This window comes from Plodia interpunctella, chromosome 1 (genome assembly GCF_027563975.2).
Source record: "Plodia interpunctella isolate USDA-ARS_2022_Savannah chromosome 1, ilPloInte3.2, whole genome shotgun sequence".
Lineage (NCBI taxonomy): Eukaryota > Metazoa > Arthropoda > Insecta > Lepidoptera > Pyralidae > Plodia > Plodia interpunctella.
The window spans coordinates 776818-795893 of NC_071294.1; the positions used below are offsets into that span (position 1 = coordinate 776818).

The 19076-nt window shown below is 36.4% G+C and overlaps 1 protein-coding gene across 1 annotated transcript; it reads left to right on the plus strand.

The window, feature by feature from the left end:
• Window positions 1–436: 436 nt before the first annotated feature.
• LOC128683815 (uncharacterized) lies at window positions 437–14400 on the plus strand. Its single transcript, XM_053769777.1, has 13 exons — window positions 437–786; window positions 1858–2167; window positions 3103–3180; window positions 3890–4003; window positions 4255–4312; window positions 4711–4773; window positions 6663–6726; window positions 7271–7366; window positions 8341–8489; window positions 9290–9405; window positions 10749–10833; window positions 11881–12402; window positions 12853–14400. The coding sequence occupies exons 1-13, from the start codon at window positions 634–636 to the stop codon at window positions 12866–12868; spliced, it is 1824 nt and encodes a 607-aa protein (XP_053625752.1). The 5' UTR covers window positions 437–633; the 3' UTR covers window positions 12869–14400.
• Window positions 14401–19076: the final 4676 nt, after the last annotated feature.

Sequence of the window (19076 nt, forward strand, 5' to 3'; positions counted from 1 at the left end):
AAGTTGTTTCCCAATGTCTGTCTGTCCTAATGTATGCTTAGATCTCTGCTTTGATCTGTCAAGAAAGTTCAACACATTCTTCATTATATACAAATGAGAGCACAGTCTTCTGTTGGCGGGTAACATTGTGTGTTTTCAACCTATCTTGACCATCCTATTTGGTATTGCAATGCAATGGCAAAAAATGTAGTTAGTTTAAATCCGTTTTCTTCACTTTTTGACAGACACGGCAAAGAGGAAGTTAAATTTGTTAAAAAAAAATCGAACCATATTTGATCCTTACGTTATAACCATCGGTGGTATCGATACTATTGCCGTAGCGGCCATTGACATTACACCGGCGTATTGATAAACAACGGCAACACTACTCTGTCAGTCAACTTGACATCGATTTGACAATGGATTTGACTGCCAGACATCTGACAGACAACAAGACAAGACAACAGACAGACAATGTCAGTTTGGAAATTGGAATTGGAAGTGAAGATACAGAATTTAATTTTGTAATACAGTTTGTTTACCGTTCACCGTTGCATGCTTTGGGGTTTAATTTAGTAATTCTGTTAATGCATATAGCGCTACACTATATAGCTGGGTACTTGATAGTACAGTATAATATTAGGGCAAGGCGAGATGGCTACACTAGAAGATGAAATCAGAGATCTCAAAGAGAAAAACAATGAATTGGTCCAGAAAGTGCAATTTTGGAAGGTGGCTGCAGCCAGTAAAGAGAATGAGAAGCTAGAACTGATGAAGGAGATAAATGAATTGAGATTGAAGCTTAGTGTAAGTCTGTTGAAGTGTCATATTATGGCATGACGTTAATACCTAGGTAATATTAGCCGTTGCCAGCAGCTCCGCCCGCTATATCTATTTCAAATTTTATCAAAATCATCCCAGCAGTTTAGCCATGAGAACTTAACAGATGGCTATAGACTTTTTCACATATTTATACAAATGATACCAGCCATCAGTGTTATGGATATCAATGACTTGTTTCTTTTTTAAAAGTTTTAACCCATCTCTCAATGACCGGCAGCTGGCTATTGGATAACAATTGTTTATGTAGTATGTCTTAAATATTTGCAATTGAGGAAGCAATTCATCTCTGTCACTACATAGTATAAAGCGAAGTAGCACCTGCAGTCTGTCAGCATCTTAAATTGATATTATCAGCATTTCTTAAATTGATACAATGGTTCCTGAGGAAGATTTTAGGTGTATTATTTATTGTGGTTTTACCTGAGTCAAGCTGACCCGAATCGCTAGTATGGTGTGAAACATATATCTAGTTAACATCTGAAGGCTCCATGTCTTCCACAATTGAGTCTTTTTGAAATGAAATTACCCATTAGAAGGTATTTGTTTCAAAGTCATTTCTCTCTCATCCCTACTTATTCCCTGTTGAATTTGGAGCTGTGGATTTTACTACGGGCCTCCATGCCTGATGTCAACCCTGCTTGGGAAAAAAGTTATTGTTTCAAAGTTATTTGTATAATTGTAAATATGACTAGCTATAGTATAGTGGACTTTAAATTTTTCCACACTGGTCATGCCGGGAGCAATAGCTAAGTATAAGATACATTATTTTATTAAGAAAAAATATGCTTCATAGGACAAAAGTAAATTTCGTTTATTGAAACAGCTTTTTGTGGAGCTGGAGTGTCTATTTTAGGCAGTGTTGAAAGTTCTATGATCAAAAAGTTCATGAGCTTTTTAATTCACTGCATTTTTATATTCACATATATATGCTTTTTAACAAATTTTGAAAATAATAATGAGATATGAAAAAAATCTGGAAACACGTCATCATTATTTTCGAAACAATTTTTTTTTTACTTATTATTTTTTTTCCAGAGAATAAGAAGCGGCGGGGCAGCTCAAGCACGGAAGTTGGAAACGGCGCTACAGACCGCAAGCGAGGAAGCGTTGACACACCTCGTGAACGCCTCCAGTGCTGTCGCGCGAACCATGGAGCTGGCGAAGTCATACATGCAAGACAGGCAGGACCTGGACAATGCTTCTCCGCGATGGAGTGCCATCGGAGCCACCCCAAACTCCGAGAGAGTTCACAGAGTGCCCCCCATGCTAATTGGGGGGCAGTCGATACAGCCTGTCGTGTCTTTGAGCAGGACTCCGTTAAACGCCAGCAGCCATTCACATTCACGTAAGTTCATAATAACAGTCTAGTCAAAATTATAGTCTGAGGATCGTGGTCATTATGTGGAATGAAACACACATAACGACTTTCTTGGCACTATTAATGGAGTGGTTTGCCATTGCCTTCTCCCTTTCACACACAAGTTGATTCAACCAGAGTGCAGGTTTTCTCACGATCTTTTCCTTCACTGGAAGCAAGTAGTGGTAGATGAAAATTACTACACATGAGTCAGATTGTTATACAAACTCATATGGCACAAGTAGGATTCGAACCTGGAACCTGTCGATTCACAGGCGCGCGTGTTAACCATTACACCACCACAGCTTCTAATAATAATCATCAAAACTCTCCTAAGGGCCTCTACGTGTTGGATCTATATCCCCACACAAGCCTCTCAAAGGACCGGCCTAGGTGCCGTGTAATGTGAAGAAGAAACATGATAATAATAAATATAATGAACTTATTAATTACATTATATTAAATATTAATTATTTTTATTAGCCTTTGTGTAGTGACGTGGGCAAAAGCAACTTTAGAGCATACAATACAATGCAAAAATCTTTATTGCACAAATTAATTACATAGGATACATAAGTACAAAATGTATAATCACACATAGCATGACATTATGGTATTGATACATTGTGCAAAAGGCGGCCTTATCACTGTAAGCAATTTCTTCCAGACAACCTTTTGTGAAATTGCTAGACGAGGAAATACAGAAATGCGGGTCAGATTAAACTGACAATTGTAAAAATAGATTTAATATAATAAATATACTTAAAATAAATATCATAAACCGACATAAATGTTAAAACTATAAACTTACATACACACATTACATAAATATATACTTATATTGCACATAATTATGAATGAAAATGGAAAGAAGCATATGAGATTTTAAACTGATTTTTTTACTAAAGCTCTTGCAATTTCAGGTACAATTGCCGTGTCTCGGAGCCCCAATCAAAATAGGAGTGTGACTGAGAGAGCCGTGCCTGTACACTTGTTACAAGGTGATTTATCTTCTCTATATATAAAAGCGAAAAACACTCACTCACGTACCACGAAATTTCGTAAGCAACTGAGCTCATGACGCCCGCTAAGAAAGGATATTTCAAAATTCCATCTCTAAGGGGATGAAATAGGGGTTGCAAGTTTGTATGAAGCATCGTCATTTTTGGTAGAGGTGGAAATTTATCCGAAACTTTATTATTTTTAATGAGAGTTTCATGAAATGCTTTTGTTCCCGAAATTCCCACAGAGGCGCATCTAGTAGTTTATACAATCAAAATCCATACAATCTTTTTTATTTATTTGTCAGTTTTCCAAGTAAATATTTCTTTGTTAATTGTGCAATAAAGTTATCTAAAATGAGATTTTTTTAATTGATTTTTGTTATTAATCTACTATAACTAATCTATTAATTAATTTAGATTAGTGCTTCATAGGAAAATAGTCATTATAAAAATTACATTATATTACAGATACATTGTGTTTTCATGCGGTGGCCAAGTCGATCTATTTATTTAAAACGTAAAAGATTTTTAATATTGATATGATAATAACTTAAGACAGAAGTTCCCTTAAGTGGGGACTAAGTAAATTAACCGACTTGGTATTACATGGATCTCACAACTTTTTACGGTAGAAAAACTGAGCTGCGAGACTTGGGTTTTTTACAGCATGTTTTTGATGATATTTAACTTATAGCTTGTGTTTCAGATGTTTACATCCCACTAACCCGGATAGATGTCACGGATATCCCCGGGAACAGTATGGAGACAGAGACTGAATCTAATGATTTAGATAACAGCGCTGAGGACTTAGGTCTTGAAGGTGATCACTTATTCAAGTGTTTTAATCAAAGGCTTACTTGTACTTGATGATTTTAAATGTGTAGAAAATATCGACTTATGACACAATGAGTGCATTGGTTCTCATCTAAGTTCTCTCGGTAGTCAAAGTTTTTATATTACTTAGTAATTTCTCAAAAAGCTACAAACTACTGGCTAATCATGTTGATCATAATATAATGCATAAATGTATCTGCAGTTCTTTGTACATAAAAAAAAAAAAAAACTTTCTAGACAGCGGCGAGAGGTCGGTGGAGGATTCGCGAAATATATCAGACGATTTTGAAACATCGTGAGTATTTTGAAATTTTCATATTTTTTTTATTCATTAACCGCATCCAAATCGGTTCAGCCGGTGATTAGCTACGATGCCACATACACAGACAGACTGACAGACAGACTTAGCGGTCAGACTTATAACACCCTCAAGTCATATATCTTATAAAACGACGACTCTGTAGCTAATCGTTGTCAATCCCCAAAGTTCGAGACTTGTGTTATGGGATGTTAACTCAACGATACTATATTTAATAACATATACATATATAGATAAACATCCAAGACCCGGGCCAATCAGAAAAAGATCATTTTCCATCATGACCCGACCGGGGATCGAACCCGGGACCTCTCGGTTCAGTGGCAAGCACTTTACCACTGCGCCACCGAGGTTGTCAAATGTATAATTTACAGGAGAAGGTTGGAGGCTGTCGCAGAGGACCTGGAGCCAGAAGATGTAGATGAAACGCCATCTAGGTTCGTATCCAGCCATGTCATCCACACATGTTTTAATTTTGTTCACAATCAGATTATATTTAGCATAGAAATGTATTTTTATATATATATTTTTTATATCTATTACTATTATTATAAAGAGGTAAGCGTTTGTGAGTTTGTATGTTGGAGGCGGGTAATATATGAAACTACCGAACCGATTTAAAAAATTACGAAAATTATCAATTTCGATCAAAAATTTCGATCGAAAAATCGATTGAAAAATTATCAATTTCACCATTAGAAAGGTACATTATCCAAGATTGCTATAGGCTATATTTCATCTCGAAGTTTCCACGGGAGCGAAGCCCCGGGCAACATCTATAATAAATAAATGGACAATACTCAACGGCCCACATTAAGCTCTAAGCTTGTATCGCGCATTCGGTGGACATAAACACAGAAACGGGGACACCCAGAGCCGAGAGCAGAGAGGTAAAAATTGCCTGCGCGGGGAATCGAACCTAGGGCTTCGATGGACTTCCTATGGACGAGTGTGGTGACCATTGCGCCACGAAGTGTTTTTAATTATGTTGGTAAAAACGCGTAAAAATTGTATAAAGAGAGAAAGAAAATATTTACTTGCCAAAAACATGAGTACAAATATACAAATTGATGTTAAAGTGAATTAAACATACGTGCTGTACCGAATATAGGTATGCAAATATAAATAATTAAAGAGGAGCATGCTATCCACTACAAATAACAAAAAACAATTATATTAGCTCTAAATTCTATCCGAGTTAATCATTAAAGAAATCATTTAAAGTATAATAACATTTATCAGATAGTAAAGACTTGAAGTGCTTTTTAAATAGATTTAAGTTGTAGCTTTTATATTGATTTGGAATTTTGTTGTAAATTTTCGGTGCCATACATACTATGCTATTACCGAGTAAAGCAGTTTTTGATGGGTGCATGCATAATCGATAGATATCTCGATGATTCCTCAATACAACATCAGCTAGACGAGGGAATAAATGAGCATTGGTTTTCACAAGTGTAAAGTGACTTTCGTGTTCTTTAAAAAACGGCTGACAACTATCAGTGCTTTGGAGTCTAAACATTGCACGAATACAGCGTTTTTTCATTTTAAAAGCTATATCCTTATCCGTCGAATTGCCCCAAAAAATTATTCCATATCTAAGTATTGATTCCACTAAACCATGATAAGCTGTAAGAAGCGCTTTTATGTTTAATACATTTGAGAGTTTAAATAGCACGAACGCCGAACTACTAAGTCTTATACTAAGGCTATGTATATATGGGTATATCTATGTAGGTAGGTATATTATTATTATTTTTTTAACTAATGAGTGTTTAATCACTCTGGTTTATCAATTTGTATACTAGTACCTAGTACAGAGTTATTCAAGGAACATTTTTTTTTTCAATTCAATTCAATTCGTATATTTCGTGAACACAGGTTACATAATAGGTATAATACATTGGAATGAGCTTCTCTATGTCCCGCCATAAGGCATACGAAATTTTTGTCATAGGTTTTACAACTGAAGTTACACAATATTTATACAATAATTTATTCTATAAAGTGTCTACATAATTTATCTAATTGTCAGGTATACATTAAAAGATCAAATACTTAAATTAATTGAAATTGTCATTTAGATATTCAGTAACAGAATAATAAGCTTTTTTGATAAGTATCTTTGATAGTTGTTCTCTCTTAAAGGTATGTAAGTTATTTGTATTTCTTAGATTTCTAGGCAATTTATTGAACAGTTTAGAAGCCATTGCATACACACTTTTATGGAGAAATACAGTGTTCGTTGGCAATAAATGTAGTTTGTCTGAGCGACGTTGACTCTCTTACTCGACGATTTCTTAAGTTTGTTATAATTTTTTTACAGAAACAGAATAGATAATCCTTTAGAAGGACCTAGTTGGCTATTGGATCGCCCTTCTAGTTCTAGGGTGAGTATATTTATTGCCCTTTTGGTATTTAGGTTATCAGGAACCTGAATGTTACGTGTTTGCGGACGGATGTAAGAATGCTTGTCGTGAGTTGTTTGCGGTTTGCGAGAATGTGTGTCGACGTACTTGTCTTTATCATATCGAGTGTGTTGTTGCTGACACTGGTGTCAGATTTTATTCAAGTCAATTTTATTTAAGTGAACTTATTTTCCCGATCACTTTAAACTGTATACATGACATAACACTTCAGATCCCTCATCAACGTCATATCGAGTGTGTTATTGCTGACACTGGTGTCAGATTTTGTTCAAGTTAATTTTATTAAATGCCCGGATCAATCAGAAAAAGATCATTATCCATCATGAACCGACCCGACCGGGGAATTTTACCACTGCGCCACCGAGGTATTCAAATATATTATAAATCTAAGGAAGGTTTCTCAGGAATTATTTGTTGATGTAAAAATCCGTCTGATAGTTCGTTCATACAGACGGTGAAACGAGACGCGGACTTCTTTTATGTCAGGATATTATGTTTGCTTCAGTCCAGAACTCGCAGCGTGAAGAAGAAGAACAACCTGGAGCCCGACTCCACCACCAGGGATGAGGCCGCGCCGCCGCCCCGGCCCGCTGACGACGAGGTAGGTGTTTTGTTCTTATGAAGAACTAGATGTTATTATTGAAGTTGTGTAATGGTCAAGACCTGTGGATCAAACGGTCCCAGGTTCGAATCCTACTCGTGCCACATGAGTTTGTATACCAATCTGACTCATGTATAGTAGTTTTCGTAGACCACCACTTGCTTCCTGTGAAGGAAAACATCGTGAGGAAACCTGCACACTGGTTCATAATTATTAAGTTGTGTGTGAAATGCAGAAGGCAATGGCAAACCACTCCATTAATAGTGCCAAGAAAGTTGTTGTGTGTATTTAACACCACGCAATGATCACGACTCTCAGACATGAGGAATACGACTAGCATATAGCAATCTTGGATAATGTACCTTTTTAATGGTGAAAGAATTCTCGAAATCGGTTCGGTAGTTTCGGAGATTACCCGCCTCAAACATAAACACTCACAAATGCTTACCTCTTTATAATAATAGTGTATAAGAAAGAAAAAATATATTTACTCAAAACATGAGTATAAATATACAAATTGATGTTAAAATGAATTAAACATACATGCTGTACCGAATATAGGTATGCAAATATAAATAAATAAAGAGGAGCATGCTATTCACTACAAATAACAAAAAACAATTATATTAGCTCTAAATTCTATCCGAGTTTATCATTAAAGAAATCATTTAAAGTATAATAACATTACCAGTTAATAAAGATTTGATGTGCTTTTTAAATAGATTCAAGTTTTAAAATGATGCTGAATCAACATAATTTTCAGCCTGCATTAGGCTGAAAAAGATGTTGTTTTAGCAATTGATTTATAACCAATGTATATGCCTTCATTTTGACTTAAAAAAATCCTGTGGAGGTCTAATTTTTGTATGAAATGACAACATAATAATTAGCGCGGCGTCGGTCCTTAATTTAGTCGAGTCGACACGTTAAGTAGAATAAGAATTTCTGATTATATGCTTTGGCTGTGTTGTCAGCCCAGCCTCATAGCGGCCGCGTTCTCGCCCACGCTGCGCCGGCGCAAGCGCACGTCGACGCCGCCGCGCGCGTCCCGCCCGCGCGCCTCCGCCTCGCCTACCGCCAGTGACAACTACTCGCCCAGGCCTGCCACTGCCAGGAGGAACAGGTATATTTTTATATATATATAATACTTTATTTATTTTATTCAATTGTAAAAGATACTTATTGCGACGAATTGTACCTGACTTTTTGCTTAGTTGATGAACAAAATTGTATCTAGGAGGAAATAAAATTGTTTGTCATTTTTTGACATCGATTTTTTTTTGATACCGATTCCAGTTTCATTATCTGTATCTGCTCAGGGACTCAGTCGGTCAGGGAATACACTCATATGAGAGAGTGAGAAAGATAAATTATATAGGCATACCCCATCTTTCTCTCTCTCTCTCTCTCATACGAGAACTCAACTCGTAGCTTTTTGTGCGTAGGTTAAAAGTGCCTGTGAAGGTGTTATTTCTGAAATTAAATATATAGGGACAAATCACACAGATTAAGTTAGCCTTAAAGTAAATTCAAAACTTGTGTTATGGGATACAAACTCAACGGTACTATATTCTATAACAACCTATGACAGACAACGCACAGCCGAAACTGGGCATAGAAAGCTGAAATTTGGCGTGTAGGTTTCTAGGACAGTGTAGGGGAACACTAAGTTTCCTAAAATTCCCACGGGAAACGGATTTTTACTCACATACGAAGTTGTTGTGGGCAAATGCTGGTATACATATATAGATAAACATCCAAGACCCAGGTCAATCTGAAAAAGATAAATAACTTTCCATGTTGACCTGACCGGGTATCGAACCCGGGACCTCCAGTGTAGCAGTCCGGCGTGATGACCGTTACGGCCACGGAGGTCGTCAAATGGTTTGAAATGGTTTGAATTTGTGTCCGTTGTCACGGCAGCAATAGCGGGCGCGTGCTGAAGGTGCTGGTGGCCAAGATGCGGCTGGACAGCGACAGCGACGACGATAACGATGCTGCGCCGCCCAAGAGGCCGGCGCGGGGCTGCGCGCGACCGGGTCAGTTGCTCTCTCTCTCTCTCCCTCTCTCTCTCTCTCTCTCTCTCTCACTCACTCACTCACTCACTCACTCACTCACTCACTCACTCACTCACTCACTCACTCACTCACTCACTCACTCACTCACTCACTCACTCACTCACTCACTCACTCTCTCACTCACTCACTCACTCACTCACTCACTCACTCACTCTCTCACTCTCTCACTCACTCACTCACTCACTCTCTCTCTCTCTCTCTCTCTCTCTCTCTCTCTCTCTCTCTCTCTGTTCTCTTAGCTCCACACTGTCGTCGAACTGGCCGCTTAACATTTGTGCCGTGTGCACAATCTATACTATTATATATTATTATAAAAGAAAATGCTATATTCGGCACAAAATAATATAGTTACAATTTTACATTTGTTATACATAAAAAGACAAGTATAAAAAAATAAAAAAGTTAAGCGTTTGTGATTAGTTGTTATGTTTGAGCCGGGTAATCTCCGAAATTACCGAACCGATTTCAAAAATTATTTCACCATTAGAAAGGTACATTATCCAAGATTGCTCTAGGCTATATTTTATCTCAAAATTCGATGATGTATTTTCAATTTAATCAGTCATTCTGTATCATTAAATCTAGTAAGGTGTGTAACAATCTTATTATTTGGAATACACACACACAAGCCTCAGCTGCACATTCAAAGTAGCCACACAGCACGCTACACTATCACTTCTTAACGGATCGGATTATGAGGTGATTTTGTAAGAAACAATAATGGTAAGCCGATCTGGCATGATAGGGACCAACACTGTTCCAATGAGTTTCTTTCGGCATTTCTTCTTAGCAGTGGTCGTTCCGAAATGCCAGTAGTTTGTAGCTTGTGAGAAATAACTATTTAATATAAAAGTTGACGTGAAAAAGTGCATGTGAAGATGTAATTTCTGAACAAATGTTCGAATTTGATGGTAACCGGCCACTTTGCGACCTAAACTGATGTGCATCGCGAATTCGTATCATCAACTTGATTTTTAGTACGAATGCGAATGATTAGGTTCCATAATTGAACTGACTTCATTTTCGCCGGTTTTACACACGAACTACTGCGAATATTTGATGGACGTTGTTGTCATGACACATTAAAAATTGTATAATATTATTATATAATGTTTATTTAAAAAAAATTATAACCGTCGTAGGCAGGTGTCGTATAAAGCACTATGTATCACTCGAAAGAAAGTTCGATTCAGTTAGTGTTTGCGGCCCTCGACTAACGTCTCGGGTCTCAACATACAACCTCGTTAGAATCTGTGACTTTAATTTCTCGGTGAACAATGTATGTAAATGCATTTTGATTACAGCGCGCGACGTTTCTCCCGCTCAAAGATTGCTCGGATTCGACGCGCCCAGTCCGAACGGTGCTACCGACGCCAGAGTTATTGTGCTGTAAGCATATCCCAATTTATATTATAAATGCGAATGTAAGTTTGTTTGTCACCTCTTTAAGCTCTATCTACTTAATTTTCTAGAAATTTTGCATCGATCGTAATACTTTGTGAGGTATGTTTGTATGTTTGTTACTCTTTACACATGTAATTGATTTATGACATTATTACGTACCCTTTGTATATTTAGCTTTTTAGTATATTTTTATTTTGTGTGATAATTTTCAATAATTTTATTGGAAATACAACTTTTTTTATTTTTTTATTCATTTAAATTTTGACATTTTTAATAATGATGTAAATTCGTCCTCCTAAATTTTAATATATGTATAACACCTATATTTGTTAATTGACGTCCTTGGAGAAAAGGCTGCGGTGAAGTTTGTTGCGCCGCTTCTTCTTCACCTGCGCTTTGGAAGCCGGCAATAGACTTAATTTAAGTAATTTTTTGACGTCAATAAGTGATATATATCATCCTAAATTGGATAAAGAATTTGGAATTTGATTTTGAATTTAAATCTTTCGCTCAAAATCTACTGGACGGATTGTTGTGAAATTTGGTACACGGGTACAATATAAACTGGTATAACACATTGAGTACTTTTTGTACCGAAAATCCCGCTCCCACGAAAATCAAGGGGCGCAGTGGCGTATTTATATGTATGGTTTAGTTTATGTATAACTAGCTAGCCGTTTCGGTTCCGCTCGGGTAACAATTTGTACAACTAAACTTTGCTCAAGAATCACACTATCCATTGGTGAAAACCGCAAGAAAATCCGTGCAGTCGTTTTTGAGTTCATAGCAAACACTGCAACTGCAAGGATTTTCTTGCGTGCGTGAACTTTGTTTTGTAATATGTAAAGATGCGCCCCGGGGCTTCGCTCGGGTGTTTGCGGGTTTTTTGAATAGATATTGTGATTCCCGAGCATTTTTATGCAATATTGAAGAGAGGAACTGTGAACGAGTTTACAAACTTGATTTCCACAACATGGCTGTCTTTCTTCTCTATTTATTGTAGTAAGACAGTTGAAATTAATTTTATTACAGAGAACAAATGCTCAATATGCAATCGGAGCGTGGTTCCGGCGAGCCCGCGGCAACCGGGCGCCGGGACAGCCGGCTGCGGGCCCGGGACGCCGGCGACGGACACGGCCGGGATACAGTGACCTTTGGGGACAGCCCCGACCATAGTAAAGACGCCCAAAATCGCTTGGCAGATCATAATGATCGAAGGAGTGGTGCTAGCGGCCGATTGGCACGTGAAGATGAAGTCATGGTCGTCACGTATAAGGGCGGGAAGTTAGGTGCAAGTACTGTAGATACAGAAGCGAATTTTTCCCACACGGGACCCAAAACGGGTGAGGGTAGGCGGGATGAAGAAGGAATGGAGGTTTCTAATAGGGACGAAAGTAGAGTGGGGAGTGTGGGGGATAGTATGGAGCTCACGGGTAGGATGGGGAGCGTGGGCCCCGATGGCAGGGACAGCGACAGCAGCACCGACCAGGCCAGGGAGGGCAGGACGCGGCGGCCGAGGAAGCAAGTTGTTTATAAGGAGAAACCGCTCAATAGGTAAGTCAAAGTCATATTGCTAACATTAACACACTCGATATGAAAAGAAACAAAAAACTAATAATATTACAACAAAATGAAAAATCAAATATTTTTTTCGGAAATTAAGCCTTCTCAAGCGCATTTTCACGTCATATTGTAAAATAAATAATATTTACTAAAGCTACAAAATACTAGGATACACTGGTAACAATGCATTATTATGAAGTCAATAGTGATGTATATCATCCTAAATTTAATAAAGAATTTTGAATTTGAAACATGACCTGATTGTGCACCTCCAGGATCGGCTCCCAACGTGGGAGCTCAGCAACCGTTTCCTGCGCGGACTTGGTTTTTTTTTTGTCAAGCGTTAGATGCTAAATGACCTCTGACATAAAAGCTTGTGTCTCCAAAATATTTATTTTTATGACAAACTTAATATTACAATAATATTGACTATTGTTACAGGAAAATGCGAAGATGATCGCCGCATCGCTATTTATTTAATCCCATATAGTATTATATGCTGAAGCACAGTATGTACCTGCTACGCGAAGGCTGATATTTAATAATTAAAATATTGTATTAACATGTCATAATATCAGCGGTCGGCAACCTTCGGCACGTGGCCCGAAGACTTCTTTCGTAAAATATATTTTTTTTTTTGCATAGCCATGTTCGTTTCTCTGTGGTAACATAATAAAATAGGGTACTTGTCTGTGTTTAAAATGACGTGTGTAAAATACGTTCACATAATGAAACACGACAATCAAATGTCACTTTAATTTTGACCAATTTTATTTATATATATACATTTAGTATTTTTTTCACATTAAATTGTAATTAAATCAGTTTTTGACTCGCAACATTTGTGACGTTATATGCTGCATAGTGTACGCAATTTAGAACTTACTAGAAGTTGCCCGGGGCTTCGCTCCCGTGGGAATTTTGAGATAAAATATATCCTATAGCAATCTTGGATAATGTACATTTCCAATGGTGAAATATTTTTTTGAAATAGGTTCAGTAATTTTGTTATTACCCGCCTCAAACGTACAAAATCACAAACGCTCACCTCTTTAAAATAATAGTATATATTAAACATTGTTTTATATTGAAATAAAGATCCGAATACGAGATAAAATTCCTTTATAATATTGCGACAAGATCAACACACATAAATAAATATATAAGGACAAATCACACAGATTGAGTTAGCCCCAAAGTAAGTTCGAAACTTGTGTTATGGGATACTGACTCAACGATACTATATTCTATAACATATACATATATAGATGAAAATGCAAGACCCAATCTGAAAAAGATAATTTTCCATGTTGACCTGACCGGGGTGCGAACCGGGGACCTCCAGTGTAGCAGTCCGGTATGGTGGCCATTAAGCCACTTATGTCGTCGATTATCCTATTGTTATTTTTACATGACTATGGAAATTCTAATTATAATTTTAATTGGAACAATAAATATTGTGTGCCCTCCGTTACAAGGTTACATTTATGAATATTGACGAAGTGTCAAATGTGACACTTCTTTGACAAGGAGTTTTTATCTCCTGTCAAGTACATATTACCAGCCAGTTATGATATAAGAAACCTCTAACAGAAAAAGTATCTGATTCTACCTGATGGCCACTACCCTATACCCCAAAGCTTAAAATAATTAAAATGAATTTCTTTTTGACAACAATTATTTTTATTGTCTCGAGTAGTTGTGGAATTATGGATTCTATTGGTCATGTCATGACCAACTTGTACCCATATAGGATTACATTTCTATGCATAAAACTACAAATGTGGCCTGTATTTACTCTATTTTAGGGTGAATTTCACGAGCTTTTTGAACGCCGTCGTGGGCTGTCATTAGTGTTTATTAAATTGTACCATACACAGTAATCAATTTAATTATCCTATTTTATAAATAAGTAATGTACTGGTACAATGTTCATTTTATAAATGTTTAACTAGTTGTTCGCCGCCAACTTGACCTCGCGAACCTCGAAAATTTATTTGTTTATTTATTTATTTGCATTTTCACTTATCACCATCGAATCTATTCGAAATGTGACGCAGCGAACCAATGACATTGCAGTGTGGTTGTCGTTGCGTCACAATGGCGCAATGTGATTGGTTCGCTCATTTTGAATGTAAAATGCTAACCCTTCGCCCACTGTTCAGCGGGCACAGTGGAAAACTACATTTCATTTCTCACTATCGAGTCGATTTGCAGTGTGTAACCAATCAGAGTGTACCTTTGTGACGCAACGACAACAACACCGCAACGTAATTGGTTCGCTGCGTCTCACTTGAAATCGACACGGTAGTGTCAGATCCTCAGATAGGCAGACTGGATCGAATGCTGTAGGTAAAGGCCTCAAAATGTATAATCACTTTTATTGTGATATCGCGACGTTTTCGATGTTAAAGTAGGACCAATTTAATATGTCACATTTGACATATGTCAGCCTAGCTTGAGCTGTCAAAGAATGTCTCCTTTTGTTAGTATTATTTCTTTATATAGTATTTTAATGCTATAAAGTTTTTGTAGTTCTAATTTTGGAACAATAAATATTGTATGCCCTCCGTTACGAGGTTACATTTAATGTTGCCGCTCGATAGTCCACTATCGAAACTATCGAAAGTTGTGTAAAAGCAATAATATCGATAAATTTATCGATAGTATTATCAATAGTGCCGATAGTATTGTAGTATATTGATACTATTGTACCAAACTAAGCTATCGATACCGTCGACAGTATCGATAGGCATATCGATATTATAGATAATTTCCGAGGTCAACTATCGTTAGTTCGGGAACATTAGTTATATTTATGAATTTTGACGAAGTGTCAAATGTGACATATTGAATTGGTCCTACTTTAATTATAATTTTAATTAGTTATAATTAATTTTAAAACATTTCCTTAGCTGGGAAGAAGTCCTGCGACGCGGCTTAACAGTCGTTGACGACAACAACGTGGAAATCTTTTATAAAAAATGAAAAATACAAGTGATAGTACGATACGATAGTATGATATTTCTACTATATATAGTACTATATACATAGCATAGTACACTATATAAAGTTATAGTTCCACATGCAGCCGTGGGATTTCTTTCGTGGCTATTCTAATTTATTTCTTTAGAGCATTCATTATTTCCGTCGAATTTCACTTAGATGAATTAGATAACATTTTAAATAAGGTTACCGTTTTCTGATCTGACCTTATCCAACCAAATTTTGATGTAATTTTATTTGATATATTTTAAATAAAACTTTTACCGCTATATGAAGCCATTTTACAAATATTATAGTTGTTTAATGAAACACCGTTGCTTCCCAATATAATGAGGCCTTATGCGATTTCGAGATTTTTATTTACGTCGTCGAAATATCCCTCAGTGAGACGCAGCCAATCGAAGTCTTAGTTTTTGGTTGCCACAAAGACCAAGAAAACTATAGTTAAATAGTAACACAAATGCCAGAATATATTTTAAATGCATTTTATAAACAGTGCGCATGCGCAATGAACAAGTGCACTTTTTATCACACGACAAAGCATTATTTCTCTGCTATGATTATTCACTGCGAAAAGTTTCGACTACGTAAATCAATTAGTTGTCAACTCGCACTACCCATACATTAATTGTTTTAGTTGTAAACTTGTTTGTTCGCTACATTATTATAGTGTATAGCTTAGCATAGCTTAAAATTCAGCAAAAGACTGGACTATTTATATGAATTTTGTGAAGCCCACCCAATATTTTTGTGTATTGTTATAATAACATAGCAATACGCATTTTCCGAAGGTATCATCTAAAGAAGAGATTCTGAAAATGGCAGACGAGTGAAAGCTAAACGGCATTCAGATTTATTGCAAGTCAAAAGTTTGAGATTAAAAATTTTACTGTACGAGACACGGGATAAGTCCGCCGTTGACCTGACCTGACCGCCGTGATGTTGACTGTACATGTATCTTTCCAGTATTAATTTTTTATTTGTGTAAATTTTTTCGTGCAATTAAATTGTTAAACAAAAAAAATGTTGCCATATGTAAAGCACCGAAGATCTAAGTCCGCTTGACTTAGGTACCTCGCGTTAATCGTTCATTCGCGCAGATCAATGCTACAAACTTTCTCATTTATAATATTAGTATATTATAGGAAGCACATATAATATTAGTATATTATATTAGTATATTGTAGGATTCGCTATGTAGGTCGAAACTTGATAGTCAACCGGACTAACAATCGAACTAGACAGATAGATATATAATTCGTTTATTTGATTTGCCACAGACACCAAAGAAATAACAGACAAGTCTTATAATAAAAAAAAACATAAAACAAATTGATATAACGGCAAGGGCAAAAAGGCCATAACTCAGCGAAACTTTCTGCACCTTAGTACGGAAACACTGATTTTCAGTTATTGCCAACATTGTAGGTGCGAGTGCTTGTCTTAAACTTAACAAGAAGATGTTATTGTGAGTTTGTAAAGTGAAAAGTAACTATGTCTTAAACTAATAACTTATAAAATTAACATAGCCATAAGTAACCAATACTAAACTCTAGATCAATAAGAAACAATCGTGCAGCAATTCCAATTCCAATATTACTCATCAACTCCATTCCTAGCATTCTGTACGCGCTGTGGTTAAAACGTTGATGCATGAAATCATGTGTGACTTACGTACAAATCCTATAAACACAGACGCTTTACTTCCGGCTTTTACACGGTGTGATTCAATCCTGCTATTTTCTCCCAAAAAAACTGGGAAAAAAATTGGGAGATTTTTCCAAAATTTTGGGAGGAAACGGATAGATTCGACAGGGTTGGGAATTTACACGAGTTAAGCACAAATAACTCATACTTTACTTATATGTCTTGATATCAAATTGCCTTTCTGCTTCATCGGCTGGCAAAGCCCTTGGTCTGTCATATTCAGATTCTAGTATTTGTAGACGATGATACCCTTTGAAAATTGCTATTAGGGCTGATTTAGACAGGATAAGTCTTCTACTCGAGGCACGTCTCAATCGTAGTTCCGGCTGTGACGCTCCGAAGCCCGGGACCGCGTAAATGTATAGGTACTATACAAAATTAATATTCGCTGTGATTTTACGATCGACTGCCTGATGTTCTTATTGCCTATTAGTAGTTAAGGCTTTCTCACAGTTACTGATCCTGTCTAAATCGGATCTTATCACCGAGTCACAAGGTTAAAAGTCTGTTGGCAATACCCATTTTACATGAAATTTATTAATGTTTTAGCGTATTTAATACTCATATAAATCATTATACATTATATTCAATATATTGTGGATGTGTGTCAAAGTTGATTCATTTATGTAATCTCAAGTTTATTTCTTTAGATTTTAAAATTACCACCTTTAGGTACACAATAGTTACAAAATATTACATAACATTGTCTTAATCAGTCATAAAATTTGTTAAAAAGAGACAACAACAAATATCTATTAAGTACTGCTGGAGTGGAGAGGGGGCAAAGCTAGGTTTACCCTAAACAAAAGCGAAATACATGTCTCCTCAGGCCGGACGTTCTAGCCAGACTAAGTCGACCGAATTAATGAGTAGTAACTCATTCATTCGGTCGATTTAGTCTAGCTAAATATGCCGCGTTTTTGTTGATCTATGCAAATGTTGTGTAACTATTGTGTTAGATCACCAATATTCGTAAGATTCGAGGTTAAAACATGTTTTTAAATCTTTTTTTTTTTTATTTAACATTGAATCGAGATTACATGCTGTAATGATGTAGGTTTCGAGGACGGTTAAGGCCGGTGCACGTCGAATGCGTATGCAACACATGGAACTACACAATGCGTGCAGCAAAATTGCTGTATATGAATGTCGTTAAGTCCTAGGAGACTAATAAAAGTTTATACGCATGTTAGACACATGCAAATAAGTTTTTATTAGTTTAATGTATCGCAAGGTTCATATACTCGAATGCCGGCTGTATCGCGGTACAGTTTACCGTATACATTGCTGGTATTTCGTTGCGGTAGGTAAAAACTCTCGTACAAACTGCGCAATTAACGTTCATTCGCGTCGGCATCTGTTATAGTTCATTAATAATGTGAAGCCATAAAGTTATAGATAATACTTGAGCTCTAGATAATAAAGTTTTGATGCAAGGATGAGTGTGGTACCTACCTTTTATTTTATGACCTTTTTTTAAGGCAAGGACCAAACGAAACCAGTAATGTACGTGGAACCGCCAAGTTTGGTGAACTTTCAGCCGATAGTGTATAGCTGGCATCATTGTTGTATGATTGAGTGCGAGTCTGTTGGTGATAAATGTTAATAATTTAAAGTTGTTAACTTTATAGGCACTTAGTTTACTTCTGTAATATTGTTTACATATTAAAGCATTTTAATTAAAATGATATGTTTTTCTATTCATTCAATGTCCTGGCAAATATTATTATAATAAACGCGAAAGTTTTGTCTCAATCACGCCGACTTTTCGAATCACACTTCGCGTAAGTACGTATTTTTTTGAAAACAGTGAAGTTAAATTGTAATTGGACATATTGGGAATAAATATATCCAATATAAAAAAATGGGTTCTTCATTAATTTTATGTTGAAGCCTGTTTTTTTGTTAATTGTATTTTAGAACTGGTATTTAATCATTAGCACAGTTAGGTA